This window comes from Bufo gargarizans, chromosome 1 (assembly GCF_014858855.1).
Source record: "Bufo gargarizans isolate SCDJY-AF-19 chromosome 1, ASM1485885v1, whole genome shotgun sequence".
NCBI lineage: Eukaryota > Metazoa > Chordata > Amphibia > Anura > Bufonidae > Bufo > Bufo gargarizans.
In genome coordinates, this window is record NC_058080.1 from 288007234 (window position 1) to 288028316 (window position 21083).

Below are 21083 nucleotides of genomic sequence, written 5' to 3' on the forward strand. Positions count from 1 at the left end.
GGGTATAGGTGATATTGATTCAATTCACCCTACTGTATCGATCTTGATTGGTCCTATCCATCCTAGTGTCCCTGTAGGAATTTTTTTCTTTCCCACCAGGGACACATGACCACACCTACTTATGGTCTGTGGAGCAATTTTTGTTAATTGTAAAGAGGAGGGTAAACGCAGGGCAGTCAGCCCAGGAACGAGGACAGGGAGTCTCCACCATAAGGGGACGTCCCTGGGCTGAGGTTATAGCCAGGGTGAGCTTAGGGAGAGTATAGGCATACCCATTGCTCCCATTTTGCTGCCCTGTGTTCACTCATCCCTCTCGTAGTGGAGTCTTTACGACTAGCTCCCAGACATATCCCTGCATCTATTATCATTGTTGTTTGTCTTTTTCACTTATGCACTGGTGAACCACCACAGTGGTACCTTTTTTATGATCTGACTAGTAAAAGTTATGTTTTAAGGGGATCAATACTGCTGGACATTATACTGTGAACTTTAGATCCTTTTTCATTGATCTATATTGAATAAGCTGGACACTTTTTACTTTTTATATTGATTGGAACTGGGCAACCCCACAGATCACCCCCCACCCCCCCTTGTACTTCCCTGAGTTCAGTCACTTCTGTGGCATCCTGCGATTGAGCACCGATGCCACAGAAGTGACTGAACTCATGCCGGCGCAGCAGATAAGTAGCGGAACAAGTACAAGGGGGGGAGGGGGGTGATCTGGGGGTTGCCCAGATGGCTAGTCCCTTTGCAGTAGTTATTAACCCCTTTCAGCAGTCCCCTATTCACTGAAGGGGGACTGCTGAAAGGGGTTAATAACTACTGTCAAGGGGGGACTGCTAAAAGAGGTTAATAACTACTGTGAATTCCCCCCTCCCCCCCCGGGGATTGGGACGTAGCTTCATGGGTGGGTCTTGGCTTCGCGGGGGCATTGTACAATGGGCTTGTGCCCCAGATGTTTTCAGACCCTAGCAACGCACCTGCCAACAAATATAAGACATATGTGGTAGTATAGATGTAGCAGGGATAACCCACACACTCTGAAATATAATGCCTATATCGTGTTAACTTTAACCAAAACGACGAAGAAAAAAAAACGCATTCCACTTTTTTACACATTTATTAGACATCTTATGTCCCATAGAGCATGTGGGTTAACCCTGCTACATCATTAACCTAGGTATCCATACCATCAATCTTACTCAACTTGTCATTTTAATCTCCTACTTTTGGTTAAGAAAGGAGCAATGTGACTGTTTGCTATTGCCAACTATGACATTTCACATTGATCCATTCAAACCATTCACAGTACCTAAAAATTCGACATACAGTGCGTATAGCTTCACATGTTGTGGACAGTGTGTAGAATAGACTTACTGATGCAGATCCATGACGGCGCGAAGGAACATTAGCTGCTCCCGGAAGAGGTAGGGTCTTTGCTTGGGGGGACCAGCCCTGCTCCGCCCCTGATTTTTAATTTCCTTGCGGAACTGGTCACGGCAGCTCCGCCAACGATTCTTGACCTCTTCAACTGGTAATAGAAAGACAAGAAAGGAACATGTATCAATTTCTAAAGTGATAGGTAGACTAACATATAACAAGACCTATATACTAGGGAGGACAACATGGATCAAACATGTATATATTGTTTACTTACTTAAATTCTTGCGGCTTTGGCCTTTGGTCGTTTCTCATATGGGTGCATACAGATCCTGGGTAACCTCCACCCAGGCAGCATCCTTCTTATATCTGTCCTGGTAATCTGAAGAATGAAGATCCCAGAGGCAGGGCCTATCCTGCACCAGGACAATAAGTTTTTCAACATCCATGGCACGTGGAGTTTTTGGCATTGTGTGGATATTTGGCTCTGCAAGGGCTTGAAAAAGCTGCAGACAACTTCTTCCTCATGTGCTGCCACAAACCACACGCAGACAGACACAGAGAAAAAAACCCGCCTACTTCCTGTATTATATCCCATGAGTGTTGCTAAGTTACTTGCGTGAAAAACGCAATGCAATGCGGTCTATCCGGATGCATTGCGTTTTTCACGCAGCCCCATTCACTTCTATGGGGCCTGCATCGCGTGAAAATCGCACAATATAGAGCATGCTGCGATTTTCATGCAACACACAAGTGATGCGTGAAAATCACCGCTCATGTGCACAGCCACATAGAAATGAATGGGTCCGGATTCAGTGCGGGTGCAATACGTTCACCTCACACATCGCACCCGCGTGGAAAACTCGCTCGTGTGAAAGGGGCCTTAGGGTAAACCCTTTCCTAAATAGCTTTCCTCAGCATATGTTAGGAACCTGGGAGACACATATACACCCTCAATTACTTCATTGTGTATATATCAAGTTTTCTCCCATCAATCTGCACTCTAAAAGTATTTTAGAAAGGTTTGCAAGGAAGGTTTAAAGGAAATGTATAACCCCGATTTTGGACTATTATTTACTAGGGTTGAGCAAACCCGAACTTTAGGATTTTTGGCCCCCGGACCCGAACCCGAACTTTTCAATAAAAGTTTGGGTTCGGTGTTCGGCTATTTTATGGTGCTTTTTGAAAGGCTGCAGAGCAGCTAATCAACAAGCGTTTAACTCGTGTGCCCTTAGAAGCCATCACAGCCATGCCTACTAATGGCATGGCTGTGATTGGCCATTGCAGCATGTGACCCAGCCTCTACATAAGCTGGAGTCACATGGCGCTGCACGTCACTCTGCTCTGATTTGTGTAGGGATAGGATGCTGCTGCTGTGAGGGAGAGAATAGGACAGAATCTTTAATCAGAAGTGCTTGTTAACTCAGCGATCTACCTAGATTTTGTTCTGTGGGTGCAGTGCACAATCTTTTTACCCTGCCCTGAGCCCAGTGACCCAGAAAAATTACTTTTATCCGTCTGTTAGGTAGGCGGCGGCCATTTTATGCATGTTCTTTGAACCAGCACAGCATATGTGCATTTGTGACAGTCAAATAGAAGCTTAAAATACTGCAATTATATTCTGGGTTTAAAAAAATCACCCATTTTTGGCAAGACCCTACATCTGTGGCCTTTGCAGCATTTGTCTGTGTGCAATTTAAGCTTGAAATACTGCAATAATTTTCTGGGTTTTAAAAAAAAACCATTTTGGGCAATACCCTCCATCTGGGGCCTATGCCACATTAGTCAGTGTGCAATTTAAGCTAGAAATACAGCAATCATTTTATAGCCCTTGCTGCATTTTTCAGTGTGAAATTCAGGCGTTATATACTGCTGTCATATTCTGTTATTAAAAAAACACCCATTTAGGGCAAAATCCAAATTTTGTGGCGTTTGCTGCATCTGTCATTGTTAAAACAAGCTTGAAATACTTCAATAATTTTCTGGGTTTTAAAAAACACCCACTTTAGGCAATACCCTCCATCTGGGGCCTATGCCGCATTAGTCAGTGTGCAATTTAAGCTAGAAATACAGCAATAATTTTCTGGGTTTTAAAAAACACCCTTTTGGGGCAAAATACTAAATTTTACAGCCCTTGCTGTATCTTTCAGTGTGAAATTCAAGCGTTATATAATGCTGTTATATTCTGTAATAAAAAAAACACCAATTTAGGGCAAAATCCAAATTCTTGCGGCGTTTGCTGCATCTGTCATTGTTAAAAACAAGCTTGAAAAACTTCAATAATTTTCTGGGTTTTCCATTTTTGGCAATACCCTCCATCTGGGGCCTATGCCGCATTAGTCAGTGTGCAATTTAAGCTTGAAATGCAGCAATAATATTCTGGGTTTAAAAAAACTTTTGCTGCATCTGTCATTGTGAGATACACGTGTTAGATACTGGTGTTCTATTCTGTTATTAAAAAAACACCCATTTTGGGCAAAAAAATTAATATTGCAGCCTTGTCTGCATCTGTCAGTTTGAGATACAAGCTTGAAATACAGCAATAATATTCTGGGTTTAAAAAAAAACACCCATTTTAGGCAAAATACTTAACATTGCAGCCTTTGTTGCAACTTTCATTGTGAGATACACGCGTTAGATACTGTTGTTCTATTCTGTTATTAACGATCCCAGGACCGCCGCACGCAGGATTGCATCCTGGCGGCGGCCCTGTTATTCCTCCTAGTTTATTTACAGATGCCAATGCAGGCGTTGAACCTATCTTGTCCCAGGTGAAAATGTTATACTTCACTTTTATTATTATTTGGGTTAAAATACGTGCTTTATACCTTTATTTAATTTTACTTGATGAACCAAATAATAGAAAAAGATTAAAAATGCAGTAAACACTCCACTGCGTGGTCAAATGATGCTCAGTGAGTCAGGAGGGAGAGCACGTGCACTATCTCTCACCCCTGTCACTTATAGGCAGTCGCTTGCAGTGACACCTTCATCTAGGCTAAGTTGTGGGAGCTGAACTCACTCTTCCCACTTCTAATACAGCACATGGATAATACCATATGTTAGCTGACCTCTGTCTATCCCTTTGGTGGTGCACACTGTGTACATAACATTCACGGTTTGAATACCGTATCACACTGCTAAACTACTCTAGCTTAGATAAGTAGGCCATCCGGACTACTGCTAACTAGCTGACAGTGGAGTAGATGGCTGATTTTAAAGCTAAATCTGCCCCCAACATGTTTCACCAGATAACTGGCTTCTTCAGGGGATTTGGGCAGCATTGGGCTGTAATTTCTTACTTCAACACACAATGGCAAATACTTTTTTTGTGCCACTAATACACCCCAAAAAGGGCTTTAGAACATATAACTACACCGCTGAACGGCAAATAATATATATTTTTTTGCCACTATTACACGCCAATAAGAGCTTTAGAACATATAACTGCACCGCTGAATGGCAAATAGGCCCTTATTTTTTTCCACTTATACACGCCAAAAAAGGCTTTAGAACATATAACTGCACCTCTGAATGGCAAATAATATATATTTTTTGCCACTAATACACGCCAATAAGGGCTTTAGAACATATAACTGCACCGCTGAATGGCAAATAGGCCCTTATTTTTTTCCACTTTTCCACGCCACAAAAGGCTTTAGAACATATAACTGCACCATTGAATTGCAAATAATATATATTTTTTTGCCACTAATACACGCCATAAAGGGCTGTAATTTCTCACGTCACCACACAATGGCAAAAACTTTTTTTTGTGTGCCACTAATACACCCCAAAAAGGGCTTTAGATCATTTAACTGCACCGCTGAACGGCAAATAATATATATATTTTTTTGCCACTAATGCACGCCAAAAAAGGCTGTAATTCCTTACTTCACCACACAACGGCAAATCCTTTTTTTTGCGCCACTAATACACCCCAAAAAGGGCTTTAGAACATATAACTGCACCGCTGAATGGCAAATAGGCCCTTATTTTTTTCATTTATACACGCCAAAAAGGGCTTTAGAACATATAACTGCACCGCTGAATGGCAAATAATATATATTTTTTGGCCACTAATACACGCCAAAAAGGGCTTTAGAACATATAACTGCACCGCTGAACCGCTAATAATAATATTTTTTTTGCCACTAATACACGCCAAAAAGGCTGCAATTTCTTATTTCACCACACAATGGTAAATACTTTTTTTGTGCCACTAATACACCCTAAAAAGGGCTTTAGAACATATAACTGCACCGCTGAACCGCAAATAATATATATTTTTTTGCCACTAATACACGCCAAAAAGGGCTGTAATTTCTCACACCACACAAAGCCAATAATGGCTTTAAAAGATATAACTACACCGCTGAATGGCAAATGGGCCCTTATTTTTTTCCACTTATACATGCCACAAAAGGCATATAACTGCACCGGTGAACGGCAAATATTTTTTTTTTCCCACTAATACAGGCCAAAAATGCTTTAGAACATATAACTGCACCGCACAAGGGCAAATAAGACGTAGATATATTTACTTATAATAAATCCTGTTAATGGCTATATCAAAGAGCACTTGCACCCCAATAACAAGAACGGTTTGCTGGAATTACAGAGCTGTATAATGGCAATTTGGGTCCTCAGTCAGTGCAGCAAGGTGTAATAGGATTGTTCCTAATAACAAGGCTGTAAACTTCCCTACTGAACCCTGTTCTGCTTCAATACTGTGGAATGATTCCTCCCTATCCTTACCCTGAACTTCTATATGGCAAAATAAAAGTTTTAAAGTCTTTTCTACAACTGTCCATAGCAGCTGCTGACATCTCTCTCTGCTCTAAGTACACTGGAAAATGGCTGAATCCAAGATGACTGAGCCTATTTATAGGGCTGTGACGTCACAGGGCTGGCTGGCTGCTAATTTGCCTCATGAATGGCATTGTGGGTGCTCCCTCGTTCCCAGAGTTCCTTGCTCCATGTCCTAACACGTGCAGCAGCCACATTACCACGAAGCGTGAGGAAATTCGGATTCGGTGCAAATCGAACTTTCCTGAAATTCGGATCGAATTACACTTTGTCAACTTCGATACGCTAATTTCTAGATGCAATATGCTGTTGCATATTTGCTGCCTGGTTTTATTTTGGTTAAGCTTTCAGTTGGCTCTATATGCCTTCCTTTCATTTCCAGTCTCAGGCTCAAGTTTTTGAAAATATTTGTTCTGTAAAATACTGGGTGAACATTCTGAATAGACCCTATGGACAGCAGTCCTCTATTTTATCGTCAATAAAACCACGGCAACACTAGGACTTCTCACTATTTAAATGAACCAAACCTTGATCCCTTGTCATATCAGTTGACCCATGATCTTTGTTCAAAACAGCCCAATTATACCAGACACATACATTATATAGCCTAACATTTAATCAAGTCAGTAAACAATTTGTGAAAAAAAATATTATAAAACCTCATTTATACAGTAGATGGTTTCAGATGGTTTACTATGTTGCTAAAAAAAATAGAGATATAATTAAATATGTTTTGGATTTGTGCTGTAATTTTCTAATTCACAAGTAAGATATAATTATCTCCTTAAATAAAACCTGAAAAGTAACTTACAGCATTAAAGAAAAGCTTCAGTAATGACATGAAAGTATGGTACTTACAATTTGTAGCCACGCATTTGTAATCAGAACTTGGTTCTTTTCATCCTGGAAGAGAAAGAGGAAATCACTGTGATGTTGATTGCTAAAATTATACTGGAAATGTCAATGATTTCACTTAACCCCTAACAGGAATGTGATGACTTAAGTGTGGATTTAAAAGTTATTGAAATTTAAAGTGACCAAAAATTGCCCCCCCCCCAAAAAAAAAAAAATATACTTCTAATCCACTGAGATGTGGGGTGGACAATCGTGGCACTCATATATAATTGTATAGGAAATACCATATAGAACTGGCTTCATTGCCCATAACAACCAATCAGATTCCACCTTTCATTTTACAAAGGAGCTGTGAAAAATGAAAGGTGGAACCTGATTGGTTGCTAGTCAGTTCTACTTTACACCAGTTTGATAAATCTCCCCCATAGTATTCTGTATCATGCACAATGCCCTGAAATCGGAACATTGGAATCAGAGTGTAGTAGGTTGTATAAGCCTGGTCTGGGGACTAAAATAATGTAAGGGACTGGTCTGGGGCTAGAGATGTCGCGAACATAAAATTTTCCGTTCGCGAATGGCGAACGCAAATTTTTGCAAATGTTCGTGAACGGGCGAACCAGGCGAACCGCCATTGACTTCAATAGGCAGGCAAATTTTAAAGCCCACAGGGACTCTTTCTAGCCACAGTAGTGATGGAAAAGTTGTTTCAAGGGGACTAATAACACCTGGACTGTGGCATGCCGGAGGGGGATCCATGGCAAAACTCCCATGGAAAATGACATAGTTGACGCAGAGTTGGGTTTTAATCCATAAAGGGCATAAATCACCTAACAATCCAATTTTTTTTTTAACAACGTGGTTTAAAACATCCAGTGTGTGTATACAATTAGGTATGATGTTGTATCGATCAGGTAGTGTAAGGGTCACGCCCGCTTCACAGACATTGACAGACCAAACTCCACTTTTAATGCACCGCAAACAACCACAAACAGTCCATTTGCCCAACCGCAAACTCCCCATTTGCACAAGGTTGGATACCAAGCTAGCCATGTCTCGTTGATGTCATTAAAGGTTTCTTCCTCCACCCAGCCATGTACAACACCAAGGGTCCCCGAAAGGTGAATTGAATTGATTTTTCGAATGGGGAGATGGTTAAAAAAACGCTGGCTCCCTCCCCTTTGTTTGAACCCACGGTCACTGTGTCTGCGCCGTGCAATTTACTCTCACACCCGATATGAGTGGTATTTTCTGTAGTTCTCTTCTCATCAGTTTAATCCCTGTTACGTCCCCAATCTGGGGTCCATTTATTGAATTGATTTTTGGAACGGGGAGATGGTTAATAAAATGCTGGCTCCCTCACCTTTGTTTTAATCCACGGTCACTGTGTCTGCGCCGTGCAATTTACTCTCACACCCGATATGAGTGGTATTTTCTGTAGTTCTCTTCTCATCAGTTTAATCCCTGTTACGTCCCCAATCTGGGGTCCATTTATTGAATAGATTTTTCGAACGGGGAGATGGTAAAAAAAACGCTGGCTCCCTCCCTCTTTGTTTTAATCCACGGTCACTGCGTCTGTGCCGTGCAATTTACTGTCACACCCGATATGAGTGGTATTTTCTGTAGTTCTCTTCTCATCAGTTTAATCCCTGTTACGTCACCAATCTGGGGTCCATTTATTGAATAGATTTTTCGAACGGGGAGATGGTTAAAAAAAACGCTAGGCTCCCTCCCCTTTGTTTTAATCCACGGTCACTGCGTCTGCGCCTTGCAATTTACTGTCACACCCGATATGAGTGGTATTTTCTGTAGTTCTCTTCTCATCAGTTTAATCCCTGTTACATCCCACATCAGGGATTGCCTTTTGTGAAAAAAAATTTAGGCCGGGTACCTTTGACTACTTTCACGGTGACAGACCAAACTCTGATACATCAAACTGAATTGATTTTAGGAACCGGGAGATGGAAAAAGCAGCTTGGTCGTCCTCTTACTCCCAAGTTGGGGCACTGCACATGCACGGAGCAATGTGCTGTGACACCCTATATGAGTGGTGTCTTAACTAGTACTAATCCTATCAGTTTAATCCCTGTTACATCCCCTATCCGGGGACGTGTGTGGAATTGATTAACCATTGTCAAATTAACGAACCATTACGACATCCTGAAATAATTTAGTTCTGAGCTCTGTACTTGCTTTGTATTGGAATTGATGGGGATTTTTTTAATTCTCTGCATTATTTCTAATAAACTATTAAGAGACTTCATTATGATTTTTTATTTTATGTATTAAAAACCCATACAACTTAAAAAAAAAAAAAAAATAAGAAAATGAATGTTTTTTCTATGAAAAATTATCCAGCTGATCGCTTTTAGTCAATCATAATGAAGCAACGGCCTTATCATCTGGGGTGTGGCAACATTGCCAACACACTCATACACTACGTGCAGAATTATTAGGCAAATGAGTATTTTGACCACATCATCCTCTTTATGCATGTTGTCTTACTCCAAGCTGTATAGGCTCGAAAGCCTACTACCAATTAAGCATATTAGGTGATGTGCATCTCTGTAATGAGAAGGGGTGTGGTCTAATGACATCAACACCCTATATCAGGTGTGCATAATTATTAGGCAACTAATGGGTCAAAAGAAGGACTTGACAGGCTCAGAAAAGTCAAAAATAGTGAGATATCTTGCAGAGGGATGCAGCACTCTTAAAATTGCAAAGCTTCTGAAGCGTGATCATCGAACAATCAAGCGTTTCATTCAAAATAGTCAACAGGGTCGCAAGAAGCGTGTGGAAAAACCAAGGCGCAAAATAACTGCCCATGAACTGAGAAAAGTCAAGCGTGCAGCTGCTAAGATGCCACTTGCCACCAGTTTGGCCATATTTCAGAGCTGCAATATCACTGGAGTGCCCAAAAGCACAAGGTGTGCAATACTCAGAGACATGGCCAAGGTAAGAAAGGCTGAAAGACGACCACCACTGAACAAGACACACAAGCTGAAACGTCAAGACTGGGCCAAGAAATATCTCAAGACTGATTTTTCTAAGGTTTTATGGACTGATGAAATGAGAGTGAGTCTTGATGGGCCAGATGGCTGGATTGGTAAAGGGCAGAGAGCTCCAGTCCGACTCAGACACCAGCAAGGTGGAGGTGGAGTACTGGTTTGGGCTGGTATCATCAAAGATGAGCTTGTGGGGCCTTTTTGGGTTGAGGATGGAGTCAAGCTCAACTCCCAGTCCTACTGCCAGTTTCTGGAAGACACCTTCTTCAAGCAGTGGTACAGGAAGAAGTCTGCAAGGTAAGAAAAACATGATTTTCATGCAGGACAATGCTCCATCACACGCGTCCAAGTACTCCACAACGTGGCTGGCAAGAAAGGGTATAAAAGAAGAAAATCTAATGACATGGCCTCCTTGTTCACCTGATCTGAACCCCATTGAGAACCTGTGGTCCATCATCAAATGTGAGATTTACAAGGAGGGAAAACAGTACACCTCTCTGAACAGTGTCTGGGAGGCTGTGGTTGCTGCTGCACGCAATGTTGATGGTGAACAGATCAAAACACTGACAGAATCCATGGATGGCAGGCTTTTGAGTGTCCTTGCAAAGAAAGGTGGCTATATTGGTCACTGATTTGTTTTTGTTTTGTTTTTGAATGTCAGAAATGTATATTTGTGAATGTTGAGATGTTATATTGGTTTCACTGGTAAAAATAAATAATTGAAATGGGTATATATTTGTTTTTTGTTAAAGGGACTCTGTCACCAGTTTCTAACCCCCCCTTTTAAAACTATTGTTCTCTCCATGGTGCCCTTGTCATTACAAAGCTGTTGTTATAAGATAAATCCGCCGTCTAGTTTTGATAAAAATCGCTTTTATCTAACCTGTCAATCTTCTGGATAAGGTGCCCAGGGCGTTTCTGAAGGTCTGAATCTGCCGCTCTCCGCCGCCTCCGTTGGTGCCCAGCTCCTCCCCTGATTCTTTCAGCGCCGCCTGAATGTAAAAGAAATCCGCCTCCGGCTCTCCTCAGTGCCCCCTCCTCCTTTTGAAAGATCCCGCGCGTGCGCACAGGCCTGTGCCTGATGCGCCCGTGCGGACTTTTAGATTCTGCCTCGTTGAGCGAAGCGCGCGCGCGTTCGCGCATGTTCGCGCATGCGCACCTCGCTCAACGAGGCAGAATCTAAAAGTCTGCACGGGCGCATCAGGCACAGGCCTGTGCGCACGCGCGGGATCTTTGAAAAGGAGGAGGGGGCACTGAGGAGAGCCGGAGGCGGATTTCTTTTACATTCAGGCGGCGCTGAAAGGATCATGGGAGGAGCTGGGCACCAACGGCGGCGGCGGAGAGCGGCAGATTAAGACCTTCAGAAACGCCCTGGGCACCTTATCCAGAAGATTGACAGGTTAGATAAAAGCGATTTTTATCAAAACTAGACGGCGGATTTATCTTATAACAACAGCTTTGTAATGACAAGGGCACCATGGAGAGAACAATAGTTTTAAAAGGGGGGGTTAGAAACTGGTGACAGAGTCCCTTTAAGTTGCCTAATAATTATGTACAGTAATGGTCACCTGCACACACAGATATCCCCCTAAAATAGCTAAAACTAAAAACAAACTAAAAACTACTTCCAAAAATATTCAGCTTTAATATTTATGAGTTTTTTGGGTTCATTGAGAACAGGGTTGTTGTTCAATAATAAAATTAATCCTCAAAAATACAACTTGCCTAATAATTCTGCACTCCCTGTAGAGGTGATGTCACGAGGGTGTCAAGAGCCACGTCTGACTCCGTTATACCCGGGGTCAGGAAGTCGCAGCGGGTGGCTGCGCGCTCTATGTCTAAAGATCACGGTGTTTCTTAGTGTTTGTTTTCTGTGTTTGCCTTGCTGTCCTTTTTGTCTCACTCAGGGATCCGTAGCTTCTCCTCCTCAGCTGTTTCTTGTCTGCCACTCCCAAACTCCTTATATTCTCCTCTCACACTTCTCTTGTTGCCAGTTATAGAGCTTCCTGCCTGGACATCTATGCTGACCCACTGGAGCTGAGAATCTGGTTGTTGTTCCAGAGTGCTACCCTCCGGATCCCTGTTGGGCTTTTGTTGTCTCCTGTTGTTGCCCTCCTGGGATTATATGTTTAGTTTGTATTGTCTGTCCTCCCCTTGGTGTTTTCCTTTAGAGCTAGTGGTGCGGACTAGTGTTCCCACCGCCCTGTTCACTATCTAGGGCTCATCCTAGGGAAAGCCAGGGTTTTAGGCACGTGATCGGCGTACGGGTGAGGAACCCGTCTAGGGATGACAGGGCAGCCAGGCGCCAGTCGCAAGGTGAGTCAGGGGTCACCACCTTCCCTCTCACTAGGGCAGGGCCTCCCTCTTTTCCTCCCTCCGTGTCACGTATGTGACAGTTACGCCGATCGTGATATTATAACTGGCCCTTATTTTTATTTTTTTTGAGAAAAAAAAAATAAAAATAAAATATATATATTTTTTTTTTTTTCTCTACTTAGAATCCAATATGGATCCTATTGCTGCTTTGGCAAAACAGCTTCAAGGCCTGTCTTTGGAGGTGGCAGGATTGAAGGCGTCTGTCCTCCAACAAATGCAGCAGACCGCAAGCCCAGCGGTTGCTATGGGTAACCAGGTTATTACAGAACCCAAGGTTGTTCTTCCTGACAGATTCTCTGGGGGAAGGGACAAATTTGTGTTGTTCCGTGAGGCCTGCAAATTATATTTTAAGCTGCGCCCTTACTCCTCAGGTAATGAAGAACAGCGGGTGGGGGGACCCGCAATCCTGGGCGTTCTCGTTACCCCCTGGTTCCCAGGCTCTCCGGTCAGTGGAGGGATTTTTTGGGGCTTTGGGTCTCATATATGATGACCCTGACCGTGTCGCCCTGGCTGAGTCGAAGTTACGGAGACTCCTACAGGGAGATCGGCCAGCAGAGGAATATTGCTCAGAGTTCCGCAGGTGGGCTACGGATACTCAGTGGAACGACCCGGCTCTCAGGAGTCAGTTCTGCTCTGGGTTATCTGAAAGGGTTAAGGATGCGCTGGCGCTGTATGAGACCCCCCTTTCCCTTGATGCTGTTATGTCCCTCTCTATCAGGATAGATAGACGTCTTAGGGAGAGATCGAAAATTCCTGAGCAATCGGTAACCTCTCCCAAGCAGCAGTTAGTCTGTACTGACTTGGATGAGCCTATGCAGCTAGGAGGAACTTCTCGTCAGGTCCGTCCTCCTGAGGTTCGCCGTAGGTGGGGGCTTGTTTTTTCTGTGGGGGGAAGGGTCATTTCATTAATGTCTGTCCCTCCTTTTCCCAAAAACAAAAGACCGTCGGAAAACTACTAACCCCAGGCTGTGCGGAGGATGTCAGCCGGGGGGTATACGTTTCCTCCATACGAACATCTCAATTTGTGTTGGCAGCGGTTATTGTTTTTGGTGTTAAGACGGAGTCTATTTCTTTTTTTCTAGACAGTGGTGCAGGGGTAAATTTGATAGATGCCCATTTTGCCCGCACTATGGGTTTGTCTCTCTGTACGCTGCAGAGACCCATTCCCATATTCGCTATTGACTCAGAGAAACCTCACTCACGTTGTCCATAACTTACATTTTCGGGTAGGGGACCACCATAAGGAGCGTCTTTCATGTTACGTTCTGGAGGGCCTTCCCTCTCCTGTGGTATTGGGTCTTCCCTGGTTGGTAGCGCACAATCCAGTGGTGGATTGGCAGGCCAGGGAGATATTGGAGTGAGCATTGCAGAGAGAATTGCTTAAATAACAATTGCTTAATCACCTCCATAGCTTCCCTACCTACATTTATTTCGGACTTTGAGGACGTTTTTTCTGAAAAGGGTTGTCAGAAGTTACCACCTCATCGTCCTTATGATTGCCCGGTTAACCTGATTCCCGGTGCAAAATTACCCAAGTCCAGGTTGTATAATCTTGAGACAAGCCATGAAAGATTATATCTCCGAGAGTCTGGCCAAGGGACACATCAGACCCTCTTCTTCACCCGTGGCTGCAGGGTTTTTCTTTGTTAAAAAGAAGGATGGGGGCCTGCGTCCTTGCCTAGATTTCCGTGAGCTAAACCGGATAACCGTCCGAGACCCATACCCTCTTCCTCTCATTCCTGACCTTTTTAATCAGATTGCGGGTGCTAGGTGGTTCTCCAAACTTGATCTTAGGGGGGCCTACAATCTGATTCGTATCAAGGAAGGGGATGAGTGGAAGACAGCTTTTAACACCCCTGAGGGGCATTACGAAAATTTAGTCATGCCTTTCGGTCTGACCAATGCCCCTGCTGTCTTCCAACATTTCGTTAATGATATTTTTAGTCATCTCATCGGCAGGTTTGTAGTCATATACCTAGATGATATCTTAATTTATTCGGCTGATCTGAAAACACATGAAGTACATGTCAGGCAAGTACTGCAGGTCCTACGGATGAATAAATTTGAAAAATGTGTCTTCGCCGTTCAGGAAATACAATTCCTGGGATATCTATTATCTGCTTCAGGTTTCCGTATGGATCCTGGGAAGGTCCAGGCAATTTTAGATTGGGATCTTCCTGAGAACCTTAAAGCTCTACAACGGTTTTTGGGTTTCGCAAATTTCTACAGAAAGTTTATAAAAAATTATTCAGTGATTGTTAAACCCCTTACTGACATGACTAGGAAGGGGACTGATTTTTCTAAATGGTCTGACGCCGCTAAAATTGCATTTTCCTCTCTAAAAGAGAGATTTACCTCGGCACCTGTCCTAATTCAACCTGATGTCTCCCAGCCTTTTATTGTTGAAGTTGATGCGTCGGAGGTGGGAGTGGGGGCTGTATTGTCTCAGGGTCCGTCTCCTGGCAAATGGCGTCCTTGCGCTTTCTTTTCCAAAAAATTATCTGCAGCAGAAAAGAACTATGATATTGGAAATAGGGAACTGTTGGCGATTAAACTGGCGTTTGAAGAGTGGCGTCACTTCTTAGAGGGAGCAATCCATCCCGTCACGGTAATTACGGATCACAAAAACCTTCTGTACCTAGAATCGGCTAAGCGTCTCACCCCTAGACAAGCTAGGTGGTCGCTATTCTTTACCAGATTTAACTTTGTAATCACCTATCGTCCTGGGGCAAAAAATACCAAGGCAGACGCATTGTCTCGTAGTTTCCCTGGAGGGGGTAATGTTAGTGATCCGGTACCTATTTTACAAAGAGGAGTGGTTGTCTCTGCTGTACACTCTGTTCTAGAGGGAAAGGTGTTAGAGGCCCAGGGGGACGCCCCGGCCTCTTGCCCCTCAGAGAAATTGTTTGTACCGTTAAACCTGCGTCTTGAGTTATTGAAGGAACATCATAATTCGGCACTTGCTGGGCACCCGGGTAGTAAAGCAACCTTGGAGCTATTGTCTCGTCGTTTTTGGTGGCCAAGGTTGCGTCAGGATGTAATAGATTTCGTGTCTACTTGTTCTACTTGTGCACGCGCGAAAGTCTCTCATACACGTCCAGCAGGGTCTTTATTGCCACTTTTCATCCCCAATAGACCATGGACACATCTATCAATGGATTTCATCACTGACTTACCTTTGTCTGCGGGTAAAACAGTTATCTTGGTAGTAGTAGACAGGTTTAGCAAAATGGTACACTTTATTGCGCTACCCAGTGGCGTTGCGAGGGGGGTGCGGGGGGTGCGGGCCGCACCGGGTGACACCAGTCTGATGGGGTGTCACCCGCCGGCCGCCGGAGTTCTCCTTAACTAACTAACTTTAGGCAGGGCCGGCGCTTCCATAGAGGCAGGGGGGGGGGGGCTCTCTCCCTCCCCCTGTGCTGCTGCTGCCGCTGCCTCCGCTATCATAGAGGTCGGGTGCCGGCTATTTCATTCCGGCACCCGCCTCCTGTATTTGTATTAACATTGAGTGCGCCCCCCCCCCCAGTATAATAAACATTCTTTCCCCCCCCCCCCCCCAGTATAATAAACATTGGTGGCGCAGTGGGAAGTGCCAATGAGGGTTAAAAAAATAAATAAAAAATGAACTCACCTCCTCCAGTTGATCGCATAGCTGCCGGTCTCCTGTTCTATCTTCAGGACCTGTGGTGACATCACTGAATCACATGGTCCATTACCATGGTGATGGATCATATGATGTACCATGTGATGACCACAGTGATGTCACCACAGGTCCTTTCACAGGTCCTGAAGATAGAACAGGAGACCGGCAGCTGCGCGATCAATTGGAGGAGGTGAGTTAATTTTTATTTATTTTTTTAACCCTCATTGGCACTTCCCACTGCGCCACCAATGTTTATTATACTGGGGGGGGGCACTCTCAATGTTTATTATACTGGGGGGGTGGCCGCACTCAATGTATATTATACTGGGGGGGTGGCCGCACTCAATGTTTATTATACTGAGGGGGGGGGGGGGGCGCGCTCTCAATGTATATTATAGTGGGGGGGTGGCCGCACTCAATGTTTATTATACTGGGGGGGGGGGGGCGCTCTCAATGTATATTATACTGGGGGGGTGGCCGCACTCAATGTTTATTATACTGGGAGGGGGCCTCACTCAATGTATATTATACTGGGGGAGGTGGCCGCACTCAATGTTTATTATACTGAGGGGGGCCGCACTCAATGTATATTATACTGGGGGGGGGGTGGCCGCACTCAATGTTTATTATACTGGGAGGGGGCCGCACTCATTGTATATTATACTGGGGGGGGGGGTGGCCGCACTCAATGTATATTATACTGGGGGGGGGGGCTCTCTCAATGTATATTATACTGGGGGGGTGGCCGCACTCAATGTTTATTATACTGGGGGGGGGCGCTCTCAATGTATATTATACTGGGGGGGTGGCCGCACTCAATGTTTATTATACTGGGGGGGGCGCTCTCAATGTATATTATACTGGGGGGGTGGCCGCACTCAATGTTTATTATACTGGGGGGGGGGGCGCTCTCAATGTATTATACTGGGGGGGTGGCCGCACTCAATGTTTATTATACTGGGGGGGCACTCTCAATGTATATTATACTGGGGGGGTGGCCGCACTGAATGTATATTATACTGGGGGCGCTCTCAATGTATATACTGGGGGGGCGCTCTCAATGTATTGATATACTGGGGGGGGGCGCTCTCAATGTTTATTATACTGGGGGGGGCGCTCTCAATGTTTATTATACTGGGGGGGCGCTCTCAATGTTTATTATACTGGGGGGGGCGCTCTCAATGTTTATTATACTGGGGGGGGGGCGCTCTCAATGTTTATTATACTGGGGGGGGGCGCTCTCAATGTTTATTATACTGGGGGGGGGGCGCTCTCAATGTTTATTATACTGGGGGGGGGCGCTCTCAATGTTTATTATACTGGGGGGGGGCGCTCTCAATGTTTATTATACTGGGGGGGCGCTCTCAATGTTTATTATACTGGGGGGGCGCTCTCAATGTTTATTATACTGGGGGGGCGCTCTCAATGTTTATTATACTGGGGGGGCGCACTCAATGTTTATTATACTGGGGGGACGCACTCAATGTTTATTATATTGACCTTCTACTAAGCATTCAGAATGCTATTATTTTCCCGTATAACCATGTTATAAGGGAAAATAACACAGTGAATAGACTTTCATCTTAGCAACCAAGCGTGAAAATCGCACCGCATCCACACTTGCTTGCGGATACAATGCGATTTTCACGCAGCCTCATTAACTTCTATGGGGCCTGCGTTGCATGAAAACGCACAACATAAAGCATGTTGCGATTTTCACGCAGCGCACAAGTGATGCGTGAAAATCACCGCTCATCTGCACAGCCCCATAGAAGTGAATGGGTCCGGATTCAGTGCGGGTGCAATGCGTTCACCTCACGCATTGCACCCGCGCAGAAATCTCACCCATGTGAAAGGGGCCTAAGGGTGAATAGGACAAGGGTTACAGCCCCTAAGGGGGCTAATAGTAAGTGAAAATAAAACACAAACACTAAGGCTACTTTCACACTTGCGGTAGTGTGATGCGGCAAGCAGTTCCGTTGTCAGAACTGCCTGCCAGATCCGCCGATCTTGATGTGACTGAAAGCATTTATGAGATGCATCCGGATGCGGAGCCATCTCATAAATGCATTGCAAGAATGCATCCATGTCTCCGCTTGTCATGCAGACAGACGGATCCGTCTTGTATCTTTTTACACATTTTTACCAGCATGCGCAGACCGGAAGGACGGATCCTGCATTCCGGTATTCTGAATGCCGGATCCGGCACTACTACATTTCTATGGGAAAAAATGCTGGATCCGGCATTCAGGCAAGTCTTCAGTTTTTTTCGCCTGAGATAAAACTGTAGCATGCTGTGGTTTTATCTTTTGCCTGATCAGTCAAAAAGACTGAACTGAAGACATCCTGCTGCAAACTGAACGGATTGCTCTCCATTCAGAATGCATGGGGATATGACGGATCAGTTCTTTTCCGGTATTGAGCCCCTGTGACGGAACTCAATGCCGGAAAAGAAAAACGCTAGTGTGAAAGTACTCTAAAATATTAAGTTTAAATCCCCCCTTTCCCAATTTTACATATAAAAAAATATATACAATAAACATATTACATAGCGCTGCGTCCGAAAAGTCCAAATTATTAAAAAATATCTCCTATGCGGTGAGCATTCGCCAATTTTTAGTCACCTTGTCGCCCCAAAAAATAGGATAGGACTGTTCTATTATGGGCCGAACGTTTCATAAAATGCGAAATGCACGTGGCTTTTTTGCTTGGTATTGAGTATCGCAATACTTTTTTATGGTGATGAAAGCGAATCAAAATTTTGGTATTGAAACAACCCTACGCCGATCTGATCGGCGTAGCGTTGTCACGATACCAAAATTTTCATTCGGTTTTAATTTGGCGACTAAAAATGTAATTTGGCTCCTAAATTTTTCAGTTCAGGAGCCAATGGCTACTAGGTATTTTTTTTAGTCTGGAGCCCTGCTATCAGAGGCCGGCGCAGGCGGCGCGATGACGTCATCGCGCCGCCTAAGCCCTGAGCCGTACACAGCGCGGGACACAGGCCAGAAGAGGCCTGCATCGCATCGCTGCCAAAGAGGTAAGTGTTTTTTTTCCTTTTTTTTTTTTTCTGTACAATACTGATGGCTAGTGGCACATGATAGGAGAGGCCCTATGGCTAGTGGCACATGATTAGGGGGGGGCCGCCTATGGCTACTGGCACATGATAGGTGGGCCTATGGCTACTGGCACATGATAGGGGGGCCTATGGCTACTGGCACATGATAAGGGGGGCCTATTGCTACTGGCACATGATAAAGGGGCCCTATGGCTACTGGCACATGATAAAGGGGCCCTATGGCTACTGGCACATGATAAAGGGGCCCTATGGCTACTGGCATATGATAGGGGGCCCTATGGCTACTGGCACATGATAGAGGGGCCCTATGGCTACTGGCACATGATGGGGGGGCGCCTATGGCTACTGGCACATGTTGATGGGGGGCTTAGGCTACTGGCACATGATTAAGGGGCATCTATGAGGGCACATTTCACTGGCACATTATTGGGGGACATCTATGGGGGCACTTCTTACTGGCACATTATTGGTGGCACTATAGGGGCATCTACTGAGGCCACAAAGAACGGTTATTTTATATGGGGGCTCTGTATAGGGGCATTTTATACTGGGACACATTGTGTTGGGTACTATGGGGAAGGGGGGAGAGGACTACTACGGGGCACTGAGAAGGGGTATTTTATGCTTACAAATTATGGGGGACACTGAGGGCATCTACTGGCGCACTATATATCGGGCATTTTATACTGGTACATTATGGGGGCACTAGGGGGGAGAGTAGCACTATGGGGGCATTTACTGGGGTCACTATATAGGGGTATTTTATACTGGCACATTATGGAGGCACTATGGGGACATTAGCTCAACTGGGGACATTACAGGGGGGTATTTTTTGCACTGACACATTATAAGGAGAATTATTTCTACTGGGGGAAGGCATTATGGTGGGCGTTATTACTCCCCCATGGTATGAGCCCCCTAGTAGCAGCACCAGCCTCTCCCTGCTCTGCTATCCCTCTGCCCCTTCTCCAAATCCTTATTATGAAATCTTTCTCATTAGGATAAAGCACAACATCAGCTCCGCCGAGCCCCCGGCCAAAGTGTGGAAGTGGCGTCCGAGACCCCCAAGGGCCAAGCCAAGTAATTGTAAGTTTTCATATGAAATATGTTTGTTATATACATATAGCCTACACTGTCAGGTGTCACCCAGGGGGGGTGACACCATTTTCTACCGCACCGGGTGACACAAGCCCTAGCAACGCCACTGGCGCTACCCGCACTTCCTAATGCTAAGACTCTTGCTCAGGTGTTTATCAGTGAAATCGTGAAGCTTCACGGGGTCCCTTCCGATGTGGTTTCGGATCGGGGAACCCAGTTTATTTCTAAGTTTTGGAAAGCTTTTTGTACCCGTTTAGGGGTACACTTATCCTTTTCCTCAGCTTTCCATCCTCAGTCGAATGGACAGACTGAGCGTACCAAACAAAACCTAGAAACATATTTAAGGTGTTTTGCGTCTGAAAACCAAGAGGTGTGGTCATCATATTTACCGTTAGCCGAGTTTGCCATAAATAATCGCCGTCAGGAATCCACTGGCAAGTCACCATTTCTTGGTGCATACGGTTGTCATCCCCAATTTTGTACTTTCAAAGAGGGGGGGTCTTCTGGGGTTCCCGAAGAGGAACGGTTTTCTTCATCTCTTTCATCGGTATGGCAGAAGGTGCAAGCTAACTTGAAAAATATGAGTGGTAAATACAAATGCATGGCCGATAAGAAACAGTCGCCAGGTCCGGACCTAGGAGTGAATGACTATGTGTGGTTGTCTACTAGGAATATTAAGTTGAAGGTTCCCTCTTGGAAACTGGGTCCTAGGTTCATTGGTCCATATAAAATTGTAGCCGTCATTAACCCTGTGGCTTTTCGCCTGGAGCTACCTCAGACTTTTAAGATCCATAACGTCTTCCATAAGTCGCTGCTCAAGAAGTATGTTCCACCTCTA

At 44.6% G+C, this 21083-nt stretch overlaps 1 protein-coding gene across 1 annotated transcript in view; it reads right to left on the reverse strand.

The window, feature by feature from the left end:
* The window catches only part of LOC122926685 (neuronal acetylcholine receptor subunit alpha-7-like), a 384000-nt gene that overhangs the window by 307348 nt on the left and 55569 nt on the right, over positions 1-21083 (reverse strand). Inside the window, exon 3 of the mRNA XM_044278149.1 lies at positions 7048-7092. Within this exon, the coding sequence (XP_044134084.1) occupies positions 7048-7092 (45 nt within the window). The remainder of the gene's footprint in view (positions 1-7047; positions 7093-21083) is intronic.